This window comes from Vulpes lagopus, chromosome 19 (genome assembly GCF_018345385.1).
Source record: "Vulpes lagopus strain Blue_001 chromosome 19, ASM1834538v1, whole genome shotgun sequence".
Lineage (NCBI taxonomy): Eukaryota > Metazoa > Chordata > Mammalia > Carnivora > Canidae > Vulpes > Vulpes lagopus.
Window position 1 is genome coordinate 34,065,889 of NC_054842.1, and position 20,821 is coordinate 34,086,709.

At 35.4% G+C, this 20,821-nt stretch overlaps 2 protein-coding genes across 8 annotated transcripts in view; one reads left to right on the forward strand and one right to left on the reverse strand.

Annotated features, from left to right (window-relative positions):
• Positions 1–20,821, forward strand: part of NCK1 (NCK adaptor protein 1) — an 82,395-nt gene that overhangs the window by 48,372 nt on the left and 13,202 nt on the right. For 6 of the 7 annotated variants that reach the window (XM_041733907.1, XM_041733906.1, XM_041733903.1 and 3 more), the window contains one exon: positions 9,571–9,814. In XM_041733907.1, coding sequence (XP_041589841.1) covers positions 9,589–9,814 — 226 coding nt within the window. In that variant the 5' untranslated portion in view covers positions 9,571–9,588. Of the gene's footprint in view, positions 1–9,570; positions 9,815–11,952; positions 12,098–20,821 lie in introns of those variants that run through there. The other variant, XM_041733910.1, reaches the window with a different exon arrangement.
• On the reverse strand, positions 18,656–19,917 carry LOC121478707 (ubiquitin-conjugating enzyme E2 N-like). Its single transcript, XM_041733911.1, has one exon. The coding sequence runs from the start codon at positions 19,811–19,813 to the stop codon at positions 19,355–19,357; it is 459 nt and encodes a 152-aa protein (XP_041589845.1). The 5' UTR covers positions 19,814–19,917; the 3' UTR covers positions 18,656–19,354.

Genomic DNA, 20,821 nt, shown 5'->3' on the forward strand with positions numbered 1-20,821 from the left:
TAGCAAACATTCTTATGACTTTGGATACTTGCATTACTTTTTTCTTGTGTGTAGATTGCTGATTCAAAGAAATATGCACTTAAAATTTTGGCAAGTATTGTCAAATTCTTCAAATATTTTATTTTAAAAAAATATTTATTTATTTATTTATTTATTTATTTATTTGGGGGTGGGGCATGAGTGGAAGAAGAGGAAGAGTCAGAATTCTCACTGAGCAGGGAGCCCATGTGGAGCTCCATCCCAGGACCCTGGGGTCATGACCTGACCTAAAGGCAGATGCTCAACCAGCTGAGCCACCCCCATTGCCCCTTCTTAAAAACTTTTATACCTAAAATATAATAACCAAGTTAAAAAGACCCATGACTGGAAACAATTTATATCAAAGACAAAGGGCAAATATTCCTACCATATAAAGTGTTTCTAAAAATTGGAAAAGAAAAGCTATACCTTGAGAAAATGGACAAAAGATGTAAACAAGTAGTCCACACAGAAAAACAAAAGTAAATCCTTTAAATTTGGGAAGAGTTGCTTAATTTCACTGTAATGGAGAAATACAAATAAAAACTGCTTGAAATGCCCCTCACTTTTTTTTTTTTTTTTGTAAGATTTTATGTATTCATTCGTGAGAGACACAGAAAGAGGCAGAGACACAGGCAGAGAGAGAAGCAGGCTCCCCACAGGGAGCCCAATGTGGGACTTGATCCTGGGACCCCGGGACCACACCCTGAGATGAAGGCAGACATTCAACCACTGAGCCACCCAGGTGTCCCTGAAATGCCATTTCTTACCTATCTGGCAAAATATCCAAAATCCACAGTTTGTTGGTGATACTGTGAGGAAATAATCACTCCCATATATTGTGGAGAATACAAAAGGAAAAAAGAATCTACGGTGGGGCAGCCCCGGTGGCTCAGTGGTTTACCACCGCCTTCAGTCCAGGGTGTGATCCTGGAGACCCGGGATTGAGTCCCACGTTGGGCTCCCTTCATGGAGCCTGCTCCTCCCTCTGCCTGTGTCTCTGCCTCTCTCTCTCTCTCTCTCTCTCTCTCAAATAAATAAAATCTTAAAAATAAAAGAACCTATGGATAGGGAATTTGACACTATCTCACAAAATTATGTAAACCTTAAGCTTCAATTCAGCATTCTTACTTCTATGACTAACCCAAAAGTATCCTGACAGAAAAACAAATGACATGTGTATTAGACTTCATTGCAGCACTATTTAATATCAGAAGGCTGGAAACAACTCCTTGTCCATCAGTAAGATCTAGTTGAGGAAACTGAGATACTTCTATACTGATGAAGTACTGTGTAATAGTTAGAAAAGAACTTTGATACTGTTTTGGAATGGTGTTCAGGATATATTGTTAAACTGAAAAAAGTAAGGTTCAGACAGTCCATAGTGTGCCCCTCCCTTGTGCCCCTCCCTTTGTGTGTATACATGTTGTGAGGGGACATGAAAATTAGAATTTCCAATTTACATATGTTTTCTCTTACATATTTAAACAATAGAAAGATAAACCAAAACCAATAAAAAATGGTTATCCCATAGGGAAAAGGAGACACGAGAGAAGGTGAATATGGACGCAGAACTCTGAATGTACCTTACTTGGTTGTTACACTTTTAGAACCATCTAAATGCTTTATATAATAATGAATTAAAATTAAATTCTAAGGGTACCTGGCTGGCTCGTTCAGAAAACCTGCAACTCTTGATCTTGGAGTCGTGAAGTCAGCATTGGGTATAACCTGTATAAATAAATAAACTTTAAAAATAACTAAATTTTTAAAAGGAAAACTAAAGTGTTCTCCAAAAAATGGAAACAAATGAACTCTGCCATTTATCTAGTTGGTGTTCTAACCACACAGAAGCATCTATTTTGCCTTTCTTATAGAGCCTGTGTATTAGTGTAATCATTCATTTTAAACATCAGCCAGACATAGGGTGCCTACTGTATTATGGCAATAAGTAGTTCTCAGGAATTATCTGTGAACTATTCTTGCATCAGCAACAACAAAAGAACCTCGGTTGGGGGGATGGGGCAATAAAGTTTCTAGATAAAATTATCAATTTACAGGAGATAGAGGAGATAAAGGAACACCATGAACATGCACCTCAATCAAATCCACAATGTAGGGAGTGCTACAGGACAAATGAAGCCGAGTCCTTTGATAAATCATGTGGAAATAGTGGGGAAAGAGAACTGTTATATAGATGAAGGAGATAGGAAACATTAACTAAAGAGTAATGTATAGACTTAGTTGAGATCCTGGCTCAAACAAACCAACTATAAAAGACTATTTAAATATACTTAGTAAAACTTGAACATTAGTATTGGATAAAAGGAAAGAATTGTTGCAGGTGCTCTTAGCCTTAATGAAGAAGCACTTACATTTTTAACAGTACAAGTTGTTTTTTTTTTTTAAATATCTTGATAACTGAATTCCTGTATACTTTATTTGCCATGTCTTGCATTTTTATGCATTTAAAACCTTTTTCTTACTCGGGGTTATAGGTTTTACCAGACTTAACTTCTTTTTGCTATGAGGTGGGGGACCCATGACAAAAAAGGTAAAAGAGCGCTTGATTCATTGCTAACTTTTGTGGGGTATGTGTTCTTAACTATCAGGATTTGTAGGTGAAATCCTAGGATCCCAACACCATTACCAATAATTGGGGGGATAGATGAACTGCAAAGGCAGAATACTGATAATTTAAGTTAGGTGATAGGTATGGGGTTCATTATACTATTCCTTACTTTGTATGTGTTGAAAATTTACATAATTAAAAATTTAAGCTGTATATCAATTTTTAATTATAATGCCAGTAATGTAGTGGAAGGCGTATTTTGAACATTCTGGGGAGCATTAAATCAACTTGTTTTTTTTTGTTTGTTTTTTGGTTTTTACAATACTTTTGGACTGTCTGTCCCTTCTCTTACATAATTGCTCTTTGTCCTTTGCCAATTTTTAAACTTAGTCTCTTTGTTTTTTGGTGTTGGCAGTAGGTACGATACTGGCTCCCCTAAAGATGTACAAATCCTAATGTCCAGAATCTGTGAATGTCACCTTACGTAAAGAGAATATGCATATGTTAAGGATTTTGAAATGGGGAGATTATTTTAGATTATTATTGTGGGCTACTGTAAATTATAAAGGTCCTTATGAGAGGGAGGCTGAGGGTTCAAGTAAGCGAAACAGATGTGAGGATCACACTGAAGGTCAGAGTGGTGCAGTCATGAGCCAAGGAATGCAGGCAGCATCTAGAAGATGGAAATGACAAGGAGTAGATTTTCCCCTAAGCCACCAGAAGGAGCACAACTGCTGACACTTTGATTTTAGCCCACAAGATCCATTTCATACCTCTAACCTTCAGAGCTATTAGATTATTTGTATTAAGTCACTAACTTTGTGATAATTTGTTAACAGCAGCAGTAGGTACTAATGTCCTTTGCTGTATAAAAGTTAAAACATTTTTCATTTTATGGTTTCTAACACTGAAATCATGGTATTAAAAGACTTCCTTACATTAGGAATGTGAAAATATTATTTCTGTATTTTATTTTTTGTTTTGCTTTTTTATCTTTAATCAATGGATTTTAAATTTTTAATTGTGAGATATAGATCCACATGCAGTCATAAGAAATCTTACAATTTACTGAATGATTCAGTAGCTCCTTTACTTAGTTTCTCCCAGTGATGACATTTGGGGAAAGTATAGTACAGTACAACAACCAGAATATTATATTTATACAGTCAAGATACAGAATATTTTCATCACAAGAATTGATGTTGCCCTTTATAACCATACCTACTCCCCTCCAACTCCTACTCCCTCCTTAATCCCAGGTAACCAAAATCATTTTGTCATCTCAAGAATGTCGTATAAACGGAGTTACACGGTGTATAAACTTTGGGATTAGTGTTTTGTTTTTGTTTTTTATTATTTTGGGTTTTTTTTGTCAGCATAATTCCTTGGAGATACATTCAGGTTATTGCATCTATTTATTATTTTTTCCCTTTTTATTGCTAAATGGTATTCCTTAGTATGGAGTATATGTACCATAATATGTTTAACCATTCTCTTGTTGAAGGACACCTGAGTGGTTTACCGTTTTTGGTTATCACAGATAAAGTGTCTATCAACATTTATGTAAAAGTTTTTGTGTGGGGATCCCTGGGTGGTGCAGCGGTTTGGCGCCTGCCTTTGGCCCGGGGCCCGATCCTGGAGACCCGGGATCGACTCCCACGTCAGGCTCCCTGCATGGAGCCTGCTTCTCCCTCTGCCTGTGTCTCTGCCTCTCTGTCTCTCTGTGTGACTATCATGAATAAATAAAATCTTAAAAAAAACCAAACCTTTAAAAAAAAAAAAAAAGTTTTTGTGTGAATAGAAGTCTTCATTTCTCTGCAATAAATGCCAGGCGTACAGTTGCTTGGTATGGTAGAGAAGTTACCAAATTTTTTTTTTTTTTTCAGAGCATCTGTGTCACTTAACATATTCTCATCAGCAGCGCATGAGTGATCCAGTTTCAACATAATCTTTATCAGCATTTGGTATTGTTACTCTTTTATTTTAGCCATTCTAATAGGTGTTTAGTGACATTTCACTCTGGTTTTATTTATTTTATTTTTTACTTTTTTTTCACCGTGGTTTAAATTTGCATTTTCTTAATAGCTAATGATGATGAACATCTTTTTTTGTGCTTGCCATCTGTATATCTTCTTCAGTGAATATCTCTTCGTGTCTTTTGCTCATTTTCTAACTGAATTTATTTTTCTACTGTTGAGTTTTTCCAAGAGTTTTAGATCTTGCTTTTGGTGTCAAGTCTAAGAACTCTTTGCCTAACTGTATCCTGAAGAATTTCCCTTATATATTTTTCTTAAAGTTTCATAGTTTTACATTTAAGGTTGTTATTCATGTTGAATATGTTTGTATGAGGTATGAGATTAGGTCTTGTACTTTTTTGCTGGGGCAGGAGCTTTTGATGTCCTTTTGCTTTAGCAACATTTCTTGAGAAAGCTTCCCTCACCACCATTGAATTACTTTTTGTACCTTGATCAAAACCACTTGGGCTTATTTGTATGGGTCTGTTTTTGGGTTCTCTTTCTTTTCTATTAATATACTTGTCTATTTCTTTCCTGATACCATACATCTTGCCTACTCTAGCTATATAATGAGCTTTCCGCCCTTTTATTTTGACTTTAAAACATTTTAGCTATTTTAGTTATTTTACCTTTCCACCTTAATTATAGAATAATATTATCTATATATACAAAAACATTTGCTAGGACTTTGGTAAGAATTATGTAAACCTGTGTATCAATTTGGGAAAAAATAGCATCCTTACAATGTTGGAGTCTTACATTTCAGAAGCACTTTTATTTAGATCTTCTTTAATTGCTTTCATCTGTATTTTGTAGTTTTCAACATACAGTCTCCATGTTTTGTTAGCCTTGCACCTCTTTCATTTTTTTCTTTTAGTGATTATGAATGGTCTTGCATTTTATTTTAAAGATTTTATTTATTCATGAGAGACAGAGAGAGAGAGAGTTAGAGAGAGAAGCAGGCTCCATGTAGGGAGCCCGACATGGGACTCGGGACTTGATCCCAGGTCCCCAGGATCACACCCTGGGCTGAAGGCGGCGCTAAACCGCTGAGCCACCTGGGCTGCCCTGGTATTGCATTTTTAATTTGCTGTCATGTGTTCATAGACAGCATCTAGAAATATAATTGATTTTGCCTCTTGATCTTGTGTCCTGCGACTTTGCTAAATTCACTAGTTGGTTAGTACTGGGAGAGTTTTGGGGTTGTTTTTTGGGATTTTTTTTTGTTTGTTTTGTAGCTTTTAGAATTGTTTCTGTAATCAGTCATGTCATCTGCAGATAGGAGAGTTTTATTTCTTTTCTGATCTATGTGCAGTTTATATCCTTTTCTTGCCTTGCTGAACTGGCTAAAACTTGTAGCGCTTTGTTGAGTAAGGATAGTGAGAGCGGATATCTGCCTTGTTCATGATTGTAGGAGGAAGGCATCTGTCTTTCACCATTAAGTATGTTGTTAGCTATAGGGTTTTTGTAGATCCTATTTATCAGGTTGGGGAAGTTCCCTTTTATTTCTGCTTTTCTGACAACTTTATCATGGGTGTTGAATTTTGTCAGATGCTTTTTCTGCATTGAGTAATAAACTCGTATGATTTTTCTTAGCTTGTTAATGTGCTGAATTATTACTGATAAATTTTTGAATGTTGAACCAACTTTGCATCCCTAGAAAAATCCTACTTGGTCATGGAGTATTAATTCTTATCATATACTGCTGAATTCTATTTGCTAATATTTTGTTAAAAATTTTTGCATCTATATTAATGAGGGATATTGTTTGGTAGTTTCCTGTTTTTATACTATTGTCTAGTTGGGACATCAGGTAATATCAGTTTTGAAGATAAATTGGGAAATATTTCCCCTCTACTATTTTCTAGAAAGGATTATGTAGAATTGCTGTAAATTATTTAAATAATAAAATAATAATAATTCTTTAAACAATAAATTTAATTAAATCGATTAAATTTAAATTAAATTTAAATTTTTGGGGAGTAGAGTTTTTAAGTTATGAATTTAATTTCCTGAATAGATTAGGGCTATTCAAATTATTTCATATTGAGTGTGTTTCGGTAATTTGTATTTTTTGAAGAATTGGTCCATTTCCTCCAAGTTCTCAAATTTATGTGTGTAGAGTTGTTTGTAGCATTCCCTTACTATCCTTTTGATGGGAAGGAGCAGCTTTGACTAACTCAAATACAGTTTAGAAACTAGAGTCAATCCCCAGTAATCACATGGCTAGTGCAATAATAGTAAGGTGGTAACTAGAAGGATAATTGGCATATTGTTAGCAAACTAGAAAGTTCTAGGTACACAACCTAATGTCATGTCAACTCTAATTTTCTATAGAATGTCATTTGTTGGTTTTACATGATTACTCTTCTAGATCAATTTTAAAGTCAGTTTGTGAAGTTTCAAAATTAATTCCATTGGGGCCCAGGATTAAATTATAATTTGTAGATTTTATTTAATTTGTGCAGGTTCTCACAGGGAAGGAATTAGAATCAGTCTGCAAATATGCCTGAAAAAAAACCCTCTCTGCCTTCTATTGCCTCAGAAGTCCTATCACTCATTGTTGAAAATTTTTTGCATCATGTGCTAGTAATTAATTAGACTTGGTTACAACTTTATTTGCAAGTAATTTTAAACATAAAGGTTACAAGGATACAAACTGATTTTTCTGGTTTCCTCTGTTCATTGTTTTTTGAATACCACATTCTCCTATTTTAGCATTATTAATTATTCACTGCTGTACATACTAGAAGTGATTCTTTCAGAAGAATGTAGAGGTTTTGAGGCCTTGCAGTGCCCCCCCCCCAAAGGCATCTGCTTTCTAAACGCAAACGTTATCTACACTTGAATGCTATTGGATGTTGAATTCTAGATTAAAATGCATTTCTTGGGACGCCTTCAGCTCAGTCGGTTAATCTTTTGCCTTCAGCTCAGGTCATGATCCCAGGGTCCTGGGATCGAGTCCTGAATCTGGCTCCTTGCTCCTTGCTCCTTGCTCCGTGGGGAATCTGCTTCTCCCTCTGCCCCTCCTCTTGCTTGTGCTCTCTTTTTAACATAAAAAAAAAAAATCAAAATGCATTTCTTTGAGGATATTGAACACCTTGCTTTGTTGTTGAGAAAAGAGAATGCTATTCAATATCCTAAAACTAAAAGCTGAATTTATTTGCTTGCTAAGCCAGAGGTAACTGTTTATGTAAAATAATTTCTGAAGAAAGCAGGGATCTCATCTAATAAATTCAGGAATGAGTTAGATTTGTAGTTTTCCTTTCTTTGTTCTGAAAGAGTTTGTATAAATTGGAATTACTTGTTTTTTGGATTTTAATAGAACTTTCCTGTAAAACCATATCCTAATGTTTGTTATGGGAAGATTTCTTAATGACTGATTAAATGTTAGTACTTTTTTAATTTTTATTTTTCTATGAATTTGTACATTTCAGCTCATATTTATTGATAAAGTTGCTTGTAATATTGCCAGGTATTTTGAATGTGTGCAGAATTCTAATTATGACTCCTTTTTCATTCCTGGTATTTGGGTGTGCTTTTTCCTTTGTTGCCAGAACTATGTCCATTTTGTTAGTCATAACAAAGAACTACCTTTTTGTTCTGTTGAGCCTTTCTTCTGTATCATTTTTTTCTGTTTAATGAAATTCTACTCTTATTTGTATTATTTCATTTTTTCTACTTTATTTTTATTTTTTTTTTTAGAGCACTCTCCTTAAGAGTCTCTTTTTTTTTTTTTTAATTTTTTATTATTCATTTATGAGAGTCACACAGAGAGAGAGAGAGAGGCAGAGACACAGGCAGAGGGAGAAGCAGGCTCCATGCACCGGGAGCCTGACGTGGGATTCGATCCCGGGTCTCCAGGATCGCGCCCTGGGCCAAAGGCAGGCGCCAAACCGCTGCGCCACCCAGGGATCCCCATTTTTTCTACTTTATATTCTACTTTTCTACCTGTTTAAGACACACTCAATTCATTATAACTTACTTTAAGGTTTTCTTATTTTTCTGCTGTAACTATTTACAACTAGAATCTCTTATACTCCTTTCGCTGTATCCCACAAGTTTGGTTATATATAGTCTTTTTATTATTTGATTCCTCTACATATTTTCATAATTATACTATAATTTCTTCTTTGATACATGAAGTTTTTTTTTTTAATTTTTTATTTATTTATGATAGTCACAGAGAGAGAGAGAGAGGCAGAGACACAGGCGGAGGGAGAAGCAGGCTCCATGCACTGGGAGCCCGATGTGGGACTCGATCCCGGGTCTCCAGGATCGCGCCCTGGGCCAAAGGCAGGCGCCAAACCGCTGCGCCACCCAGGGATCCCTGAAGTTTTTAAAAAGCTTTTTGTAATGATTGGCAGAATATGGTTGTAGGATACCAAGTACATGAAAGTTATTGAGACTTTTTCTCTATTGCTTAATGTTTGATAATTTTCACATATGTTTCATTTATATTCTTTTGGAAGTAATATTTGTATATGTTTATTAGATCAGACTTAATGGTTTTGATGTCAGTTCTTATTGAGCTTTAATAATTTTTTTGTCTCCTTGATTTATTTCTGAGATAAGTATGTTAAAAATTGTCCACTGTGACAATGGATTTGTCCAAATTTTTTTTTTGTGTGTGTGGTTCTGTCAGTCCATTTTGGAACTATGTTAATAGACACAGGTTTGGCTGTTAGGTATATTTAATAAAGCCTTCTATTGTGTAGTGAACTTCTTTATTACTGATAATGGTTTGCTTTAATGGTTTGTCCTTTTTGTGTGTTATTAATATAGCTACACCAGGTTTGTCTTAATTAGTATTTGATTAGTTTTAGTATTGCCTGGTTTTTTGTTTTTGTTTTTTCATTATTTTTTCTTTCAACCTTTTAGTTCTTAGTTTTTTACATGTATCTTTTTTGAAAAGTATGTAGACTACTATCAAACCTTGTAAAAATATTGTATATGTTATTGCAGTGCTGAAGCTGCTGAAAGATGGCAGAAGAAGTGGTAGTAGTAGCCAAATTTGATTATGTGGCCCAACAAGAACAAGAGCTGGACATCAAGAAGAATGAGAGATTATGGCTTCTAGATGACTCTAAATCCTGGTGGCGAGTTCGAAACTCCATGAATAAAACAGGTTTTGTGCCTTCTAACTACGTGGAGAGGAAAAACAGTGCTCGGAAAGCATCTATTGTAAAAAACCTAAAGGATACCTTAGGTAAGTTATTTTTGTTTTAAAACACCAACAATACTTTCTTTTAAGTGGATGTTAGAGCTTGGTTCTTTGTATAGAATTTTGGCAGCATTGGGCAGAATTGAGTAGAGAAGGCCAAGACTAGAATTTCAGCGAGGCTAGGTACATTTGGCACATAGCACATTTTCAAGTCAGAAGAGCGTAAGTGTTAGCATTTTCTATAAATCGAGCTGCTGTTCAAGGGCCAAACTATAGTGGTGCTGATGAGCAGGACTGAGTCTGATCCTTTAGGCAGGACCTCTTGAACTGTGTGAATGCCTATAGGAGTTGAGGCGCAAATTCTGCATCTCATTGAGGCAAATAAATGAGGGAGATTCAGAATTGCCAAGGAGGCATTAAGGCAACTTATTTAACATGACACATTGCTATATTTTAACATTTAATAGCCTACATTTTGAATTTTGCTTTTAAAAATAAACCATCATTTTGTTCTTGTATTTGATAAAAGAGTTTCAAATTGTGGATCGATCATTACTGTAGATTAACATCTACAAAGCCGATTTCTTTCCTATTTTTCTCCCCCCTCCCCCCTCCCTTTTTCTTCCTCTAACTGTAAAGTTTGTTTTTACTAGCTCTCCATTAGGGCCAGAGATAATGGAACTTGCTTCACACCGGGCTTGGCTGAGCTGATAGGAAGGAAATATGCACAGATGAGGACTGGCCTCTTTCTTTTTTCTTTTAATTAAACTCTCCTTAGCTGACAGGAAGGAATGGGAGGGACAGAATTTCATTTTTGGTATTCAGGCAAACATGCTCTTACTTAATGGTTCTTTGTATATATGTAGACGAGAAAGTAAAATTTCTGCTTGCAAAGATAGTTTGGCAATGAGTAATATGGCATGATTGACAAATATGAAATATTATTGACTAACTGCTTTATATTAGCTTTATTTTTTATTTTACATTGTTATCTAGAGTGCTCTCTCCGTTATCAGCAACAGAAGACAAATCTTTTATTTTTGACACTGTAAAATAGCAAAACTAAAATATAATACAACTCAAAGTAAATATAAAATATTGGAATATTGTTTTGTGAGTGAATAACAATTCTAATATTCTAAAGGAGTTATTAATCTGAATTTTCATCATGACATCTAACTGCTATATCTGAGGATACCTTTTATTAAGATTTTAAGGTGTTGCAAATAAGACCAGTATTATTAGTTTTTAATACTAGTTTTTAAGTGAAGGACAAATCAGATTTTCCTCTAGCAGAAGAGGCCATAGTTAGAACCAGGAATACTTGTGATTTTGTAAATATTGGACACTTACTTAAAGCATGTACATCAGAGGTACTGGGGAAAATTAAGGTAACTTCTATCAAGAAAGTATGCCTCATAGGAATGCAGGCACGGAAAGGATTAGGGTTACACCTAGATAGACTTTTTATTCCTTTTTAAAACGATACTGGTATCTTGGGCAAATGTTTAAACAGAAGATGGTGAAAAACCTAATATCATAGAGCAAAATGGAAATATATCCCATTTTTAGATATTACTGAATATAAACTTAAAAAAGCCCAACGAGAGAGAATTTTTATTATTTGTTGATATTCCTGGGAAACCTTTCATACTATTTTCTGATATAATTGAGACAGTTTTGGCAAGATTTTATATCTAAGTCATAGAGTATTTCTGCTAACTTTACTACTGTATTACAGTTATTGCTGCTTGTATTGCAGGATACTTGAAAACATTGTTTTAAGTTAATGATTGTTAGTTCTGTATAATGATGTAATTCTAGCTTTTGTATCAGAAAGCCGCCTCTTTCTCCGAATTTCTGAACTCCTTTTGGTAACTTAAATGTCCCATGTGGCTAAATGGATTTGTTTCACGGTGATTGTGCTGGTGGAGACAATGTTTGAAAGATAGAAAAGGGGAAACAAAGGAGAGAGTGAATGTATGAATATATTTTCATTGAAAATGTATACTTTAAAGCTTCTTCCAAAATACGTCTGAATAGTAAGGTAACATTCGTGGCCATGATGATATACTTGTTTTACAGATTCTGTTAGATTTCAGGGGGGAAAATGTTTTAGAAAGAGAGAAGCCTCAGAAAAATTCTCCCAGAAAAACTTTCTATTGCCTGGGTGTAGGCCAAGTCACATGGATTGGGTGTGGGGAGTTTCAGTGTTGCAGAACAGACCAGGAAGCTCACTGAGAATTATTCTGAGCTGTGTTAACTGACAAGAGAATACGGGATTTTTGTTCAAAATGGATTGGTTAAACGTCTTTAAAGACTTTTTCAGTAAGTTCTTCTGTTTATTAAATCCATAGTTTTCTTGTAGTTTTTAAAGTAGATTTTTCGGTTTTGTGAATATTTAAAGAAAACTGTATGGAACCTGGTGTGTTTATATAATAGGCTGGTGCTTTATATTGTTTATGAAACATAAGCTAAATGATTGGTGATAGTTCAGGTAATACTAGTTTTGACTTGATAAGTAATATAGTTTTGAAATGTTTTAGTATCAGTGTTTAAATAATAAAGAAAAAGATATAAATGAGTTCACAGTTTTAATTTGGTAACTTTGAACTTAGCATAGACATTTGAAGTGAATTAAATTATAAACATTAAAAATATGAGGAAAAGAAAGGATTAGATGAACAAGTTCCTTCATCTTCAGTTTTGAATTAACATAATATTGTTTTAGTAGTTTTTACTTAGATTTTAGAGGAATAATGTAGAAATAACATTTAATAAAGCAGGAAAGAGAATGTTTTGATTTAATCAACGTAGGATTGGTAGAAATTGCTCTTTTGGTAAATGTGAGATTTGATATTTTGAAATGAGTCTTGAGAGCAACTACGTACAAAGAAAATGAAAACACTGGAAGTAGTGAATTACTGGGATTGTTTTGAGTTCAGGTCATAATGTAATACTGATACTAATTTACCAGAACCCAATGTGTATATTTGCTCTTGGCCTTTTAATGATCTTATGATAGTGAACTTGATTTGATCTTTTTGAACATTTGTTTAGTGTTTCTAGAAAAATGAACAGAGGAGTTGTTGTAGAAGTCTCATGCATAAGGAATTTAAGGAAACAAAGAGTAACCTGTTGAGAGATTTCATTTTCTTTTTCTTTCTTTTTTTTTTTTTTTTTTGAGAGATTTCATTTTCAAGCAGAATTGTAAAGGAGCAAGTAATTTGTTGAGAAAGAATGTCATAATTGTAATATTAAGACTCATTTGTTTCTTTAGTTAATTTTGATGACCAAGTGAAATTCTTCTGGAATATATCTCTTGTGTTTACTTTTAGGAAAGTTAATGCATTTTTAGATCCACTTTTTGGGGTAGTTTTCCTTTTGGAAATTTATTTATTCATTTGTTTATCAACATATTTTTCTTGAGAGCCTACTGCAAGCCAGATAAAAATCATAGGATGAAAAACTAGTACTTTCATAGAACTTATATGGTGAGGAGGTAGATGAGGGTTGTTATTTAGTATTAATAATACTAAATAAATGAATTTCATATCTCATTTTGGTCATAAGTGATGTTGACTGTAAATCAACCAGAAATGGTGTAAAAAGAATGTATCATTGATATGATATGATTCATTATATACCATCGATAGGATAATAAAATTATTCTTTCTATTGTCTTGCAAAGTTGGTAATCTTCAATATATTTGTAGACCTGAGGGTCAGGGTTTGAGATTTGCAACCAAAATACTCCTTTTTTCATTACCGGCAGGAAGCCCAAGTTTGTATTTATTTTGCTTTGAAGTAAAGGTACACTATATGTGCTCCTTATGTGGTGGCTAAAATAAACAACGAGGGTACAGTATTTTAGGTAAAACAGAAAAATAAAAAATAATAACTTATTTTGTATAGATGAAATAACAGATAAAAATCAAAATTTAAATAAAAACTTGTAATGGAAAAAACGTTGTATATTTGCATTTAGAATTCCCTAGTTTTGCTCCTAGATATACCACTTATTTAACTATGTGGCCAAGAGTATATACCTAAACTTTCCTGATCTGTTATTCTTTATTTGTGAAGGAGATTTGGGTAAGACTAGATGATCTGGAAAGTCCCTTCTAACTCTAAAAATCTTATGGTCCTGGTAAAACAACTGATCAGTTTACATGTGATAGAAATCAGGGGAAAATCCATGAGGGAGAAACTGGTTTTGAAGAAGTGGAAACATAAAACCAGAACTATATTTCCTTAAAGAACTAGAATCAGTAATACTTTCTTTGGTCTAATTCTGTTGAACATTTATGTAGTCAGTGAATTAGATGGAGTGAAGATGGCATGTTTAAAGTAAAGAAGACCTAAGGCCAGAAGAATAACTAATACATTGAGTTCATTGAAAGCTAAAAATGAGAAATAAGGTGAATAGGGACAATGTAAAATTTTACAATAGGTTTTTATAAGGAGAATTGTTTTTATAAGGAGAATTGAAGAGCTTGCTGAGAACCTGGCCTGGCAGAATTTTACATGAGTTAAGAGACTTATTAAAGAGCTGCTGTGAGGTCATGATCTCAGGCTCATGGGATTGAGCCCCTGCATCAAAGCTCCACACTGGGTGTGGAGTCTGCTTAAGATTCTTTCTCCTTCTCCCTTTGCCCCTCCCCCCCTCTAAAAAATTTTAAAAGAGCTTCTATGATATTGTGGACGCCTCAGAATTTTAATGCAGTTCATGATAGCATTGATTCAAATCTGTAGTTCAAGTGAAAGGATGCAAATAGCTAGCTACCTTATCTGTGTGCTGGCCAAATGAAACATGATACAGTTTATCCATTTCAGGTAGATATAGTTTAACAGTGGTATTGAGAAACTTGGGTGCTTCTAAATATTGGCATCCAGCATATCAAGGATTTGGAAAACAGGTTACATAAAAACAGTTAATGTGTACAAAGATTTGCCTTAGGAAAAGGACAACTGTCTTGTGACTGGAATATTCGCAATGCTTAACCAGATTCTTAAAAAACTTGGAGGAGGTAATAATATATTGTTTTGGTCAAGAAATAGTACTGTAGGAAGAGAGAAGTAAGACCAGTGGGTAGGAGTGAGGGGAAATTGCAAGCTATGCTAACACTTTTGGTTTTAATTTGAACAAAGCTAATGATAAAAATGCCTCAGAGTTGTGCACATCCTCAGTGCCCAGACCTGGGCATTTGTCCAGCTATTAAATGCAATAATAAAGACTTTAAGTGTTTTTGAAAATTAAATGCCAGAAGCACTAGGAATAATAATTACCGTTGATTAATGGAGTGCCTGCTATGTGCTGTGTACTGTGCTGAGTGCTTTACATACAAACTTTTAAAAAAAAAGTTGGAAGGTAGGGAATTAACTACACACTACCATTTCACAAACCTGGAAACTGGAGTTTAAAAAAGATTAAATAACTCAGGATCAAATTAACCAGTAACTAGCAGGACTAAAATTTAAATTTAGAGTTTTTTGTTGTTGTTAGGGTTTTCCTAGTGTACTCATGACTAAGTAGAGAAAGAATTAGAGTCAGGTAAGCAATGAATTAGAAAGATTTGATGCAAAAGGGACTAAGATTAAGAGGTTTTTGGAGAACTGACTATGAAGTTGAGCAGAATTTAGAAAAGTTAATACCTTGGTCCAAGGGAACTTGGTTATTGTGGATGATCTCATTGTTGCTGATTATAACATAATCGAGAAATTAAAATATTTTACATTCTTATAATTTTATAAGTACTTTTCTATGTATTCTCTCACTGGTAACAGAAGATCGGAAAGACCTTTTTTTTTTTTTTTTTTTTTTTTTAGCAGTGGAGACAACGGGCAATGAACAGGTTCTTCTCAAAGAATTTTAAGCAGAGGAGAAAAAAACAGGCCATCCATTATGCATGCATTTATCAGTCACTCACATGATAAACACTAATGGAACACTTAATATGGTCCAGGCAGTGGGGCTAGAGAAGTGATTAAAAAGGTGTTTATTTTCAAACAAGTAAATATTGGTATACAGAGAGTTGAACATTAGATTAAAAGTATTTACAAAGAATGGTAGTGGCACAAAGGAAAAATACCTCCATTCTGTTTGAGGGGAGAAGGATATCTCCAGGGAGAAGATACTTTGAATCTTGAAGAATGAGGGTGGCATGTGTTTGAGGTTTAAAAAAAAAAACCATCATGGACAAAGGAACTCAGAGACTTAGAAAAGCCTGGGTTTTTTGGGTACTGAGGAGCTTATATGCCTTAGCGTTAGTATGAAGTTGAAGACATGCTCACCTAAAGAGATCCTAGAGGGCTTTGTGTTGGATAGGAAACATATTTTAAGTGTTTTTTTTTTTTTTTTCTCCTGAAATATTTCTGGCCTCTGAGAGTTAAAATAAGTTGTTTTTGGTGTTTTCCCACTTGGAACTTTAATTGGTGGGTCTGTCCAAAAATTCTTCATTCTTTTTTTGACAACGTATAATTAGCCTTAGACATCTTTTTCAAAATTAAAAAAAAAAATCATTTTGGAATAGCCTTTAGCTTCAAGTTTAAAATTTGTATTTGCTTACATCACTCTTCAATTTTAATCAATCTAACAAACATTTATTGAGCATCTGGTACGTACACAGTTCTAAGTAGTATAGGAAATGCGAAAGATCAGTGGGACATGGAATGTTCCTCCTTTCTGGAAGCTGATGGCTGTAGTAGATGAGCTTAAAAAAACAAACACAAAAACTGCTGGGATACGAGTACCTCAACAAGTACAAGGTGCTAGGGTGCTATAAAAAGAAGAGCTTACATCATTGGGGGTTGGTGGAGGGAAATGAAGGTTGTTGGAAAACAGAAAATGGGAAGTGAATTGTTACTTGAAAAGGCACTTCTTGAATGGGCAGAAGTTTGTGGGTTTTTTAAAGATTTTATTTGTTTGTTTATTTGAGGGGTGGGTATTGGAGAACAAACAAGTAAGGGGAGCAACAGAGGGAGAGGGAGAAGCAAGTTTCTCACTCATCAGGGAGCTGGATGCCTGGCTCAATCCCAGGACCCCAGGATCATGACCTGAGTTGAAAGCAGACACCTTAACTAAGCCACCCAGGTGCCCTGAGAGGCAGAAATTTTAGTAAGGTTTTGGGAAGAAACTAGCACACAAGGAAAACAAAATCCTGAAGATTGAAATTATTTATTCAGGGGATTTAAGTGCCCCATTTTTTTTTTTTTAATTTTTATTTATTTATGATAGTCACAGAGAGAGAGAGAGAGGCAGAGACACAGGCAGAGGGAGAAGCAGGCTCCATGCACCGGGAGCCCGACGTGGGACTCGATCCCGGGTCTCCAGGATCGCGCCCTGGGCCAAAGGCAGGCGCCAAACCGCTGCGCCACCCAGGGATCCCAAGTGCCCCATTTTTTATGAAGATTTAGGAAGTTTCATTGCAGGGCATATGGAAGGAATCTTTTATTTAACAATTACTATATGTATTGTGCTATTTACATTATTTTATTTACTTTTTTAAAAAGATTTTATTTATTTGTTCATGAGAGACACACAGAGAGACACAGGCAGAGAGAGAAGCAGGCTCCATGTAGGGAGCCCGATGTGGGACTTGATCCTAGGACTCCAGGATCACACCCTGGGCCGAAGGCAAGCGCTTAACCGCTGAGCCACCCAGGTGTCCCTTTTATTCACTTTTTAAACATTTATTCACTTCTTACAACACTGTGGTAGTAAGTGGTGTTGTCTCCATTTCTAAGTTCAGAAAAGTGAAATTGTTTGCTCAAGTTACTACAGTTAGTAGTATAGCTGGGATTTGAACCCAAAGGCTCATTCATAGTCTATACTGTTTTCAGTACTCTACACCATAAGCCTAGAAAGGAAGAGTGAGGACATTCTAGAGAAGGCTATATAGATTCTAGGAAGAGTATTTGATAGGCAATAAAGAGCCACACTGTTGACTGTTGAGCAGTGCTTTATACTTAAACCATGATGGGGGAAATGAATAAAAGCAGAGAGGGGCCACTGCTTTGAAACGTTTCACAACAATCCAAATAGTACTTCTAGCCTCTGCTCATGCTTTACAACAGTGAATCAGGACACTGTTGCTGTTGAGCAATCATGTGATTGCAACTGTATTTATGGATGATGGGTTGGAGTGACACAGATTGGATTAGTAAGGAAACCAGTTTAAAGGGTATTGAAGATTCAAACACAACAAAATGGCCTGAAATAGCATAGGGATAGCGGGAATGGAAAGTGTTGGCAGAAAGGAAATAAGGATTTGATGGTGGGAATCTTTTAAGAAAAAAAATATTTATGAGGTAAAATTCATATAACAAAATCATTTTAAAGTATATAATTCAGTGGTATTTAGTATGCTGACAGTGTTGTGTGACCATCACATTTGTCAAATTCCAAACTGTTTTACCCCAAAATAAAACCCCATTTCCTATTAAGCAGTCACTCCCCATTATACCTTCCCTTCATCCCCTGGCAATTGCTAATCTGCTGTCTATATGAATTTACCCATTGTGGCTATTTCATGTAAATGGAATTATATAGCATGTGATTGTGATCTCTTGTGTCAGGTTTCTTTCACATGACATCCTATTTTTAAGGTTTTTCTGTGTGGTAGTATTATGGCTGAATAATATTCCATTATATGGATGTATGCCATATTTTGTTTCTCCATTAGTCTGTTGCTGGACATTGGGTTGTTTCTACCTTTTGGTTATTGTGTATAGTGAAACTATGAACATTTGTGTGTAAGTATTTGAATATGTGTTTTCAGTTCTTTTGAGTATATACCTGGGAGTGGAATTATCATATGGTAATTAAATTTTTAACATTTTGAGGGACCATTGTTTTCCATAGCAGTTGTACCATTTTACATTTTGTTTTTTTAGAATAACAAAAAATATTTTACTAAAACATAAGATTTACAGAAGTTTCCAGACAAGCCATACAAAATGGTCACAAGCTTTTTCTTGAAGGAAGGATTCTACACTTGACAGCAAATCACAATGTTATTAGTGAGGGCTGCTGTGATGTTTGTTTAATGTTCCCATTTTGGTTCAAACAATCAAGCTTGTCCATCTACAGCATCTAAATAAAGTTAGACTTGGCTAGAGAGCATATTCTAAAGAACTGGTTAGCTGCTTTTAACCGATGCAATTAGATCATCATAAAAAGGGGGAAAGGAGCCCATAAAATTAAAATGAAACTACCTCTCCCCCTCAAAATAATAATAAAGAAAAACACCCACACCCCTGCAGCTAACCCTGACAACTACCTTCATTCACAGTGCTTTATACTTAAACCATGATGGGGGAAATGAATAAAAGCAGAGAGGGGCCACTGCTTTGAAACGTTTCACAACAATCCAAATAGTACTTCTAGCCTCTGCTCATGCTTTACAACAGTGAATCAGGACAAGACATAGATTTGCTAATGTGCATTTAGTCACCAAAGGACTGAAGATGTCTGGGCTTTTATTCTGTAACATTTCTAAGACTGTGTCCATTAAATGCAAACAAAAAAGGAAGACGTCTTGGCAGAACAGGAGAAGTGATGCACACTTCATGATCAGATGGATTTTAAATATTATTCATGGCATATAGCCTAGTCCATGCTCTAGCTGTTTCTATGGCTTGGGCTTCGTTGGTCTTCCACTGCTCCGCTACATCATTTGCTAACGGATCATCTGGATTGGGAGCACTTAACAAAGCCTGGATCGATAGCAGAACTGTGCGGATCTGCAGTGCTGGGGACCACTTATCTTTCAAAATATCTAAACATATTCTTCCTAACTTGTCTACATTAGGATGATAAATTTTGGTCATGAAACGTACTTTAGGGGCTGCCATCGGGTATTCTTCTGGAAGGAATAGTTCCAGTTTAAAAGTCCCTCCCTCAAAGGGGGAATCCTGGGGGCCAGCAGTGACCACATGAAAATAACGGGCGTTGCTCTCATCTGGTTCTGCTTTAATGCCAGGAACTGGTTCTGCCAGCAAACGCTGGGTTTCCTTGATAATCCTGCGGGGCAGCCCAGCCATCTTGTCAGATCCCGAGTTCGGCCTCTGCTCTTGACCCTGGCCCCACTCACCTCACCCCATTTTACATTTTGATCAACAGTGTTGGAGGGGTTTGTTTTTTCCATATCCTCATGGACACTTGTTATTTTCCCTGTTTTGGTTTAGTTTTGTTTTGTTATAGCTATCTTAATAGGTGTGAAAATGGTATTTCATTGTACTTAGATTTGCATTTCCCTAATGACTAATGATGTTGAACATCTTTGCATCTGTTTTTGGACATTTTATATCTTTGTTGGGGAAATGTTTGCTCAAGTCCTTTGCTTGTTATTGAAATAGGTTCTTTTGCTGCTGGGTTCCAAGAGTTCCTTATGTGTTCTGGATTTAGACTGTAGACTGTATGCAATCTTTTTTTTTTTTTTTTTGCTTGTGCATTTGGGGTCAAATCTAAGAATTCATTGCTACTCCCAGGTCATAAAGATTTTCCCTTATGTTTTCTTCCAGCGGTTTTAAAGTTCTCACTCTTATATTTCAGTAATTGATCCATTTTGAGTTAATTTTTGTTTGTTGTGCAAATTAGGTGTCTGACTTCATTCTTTTGCGTATGGATATCCATTTCTCCTAGCACCACTTGTTGAAGAGACTGTTCTTTCCCCCCATTAAATGGTCTGGCACCCTTGTCTAAAATCTGTTGACCATAGATGTATGAGTTTATCTCAGAACGCTCAGCTCTGCTCTGTTGGTCTGTATGTCCTTTTATGCTAGTACTGTACTGTTTTGATTACTGTGTGGCTTAGAAGTGAGTTTTGAAATTGTGAAGTGAAAATCCCCCATTTTTCTTTTCATCTTTTTTTGGGGGGTGGTGGCAAAAGGAGAGGGAGAGAGGGAATCCTTTTTTTTTTTTAATTTTTATTTATTTATGATAGTCACAGAGAGAGAGAGAGGCAGAGACACAGGCAGAGGGAGAAGCAGGCTCCATGTACCGGGAGCCCGACGTGGGACTCGATCCCGGGTCTCCAGGATCGCGCCCTG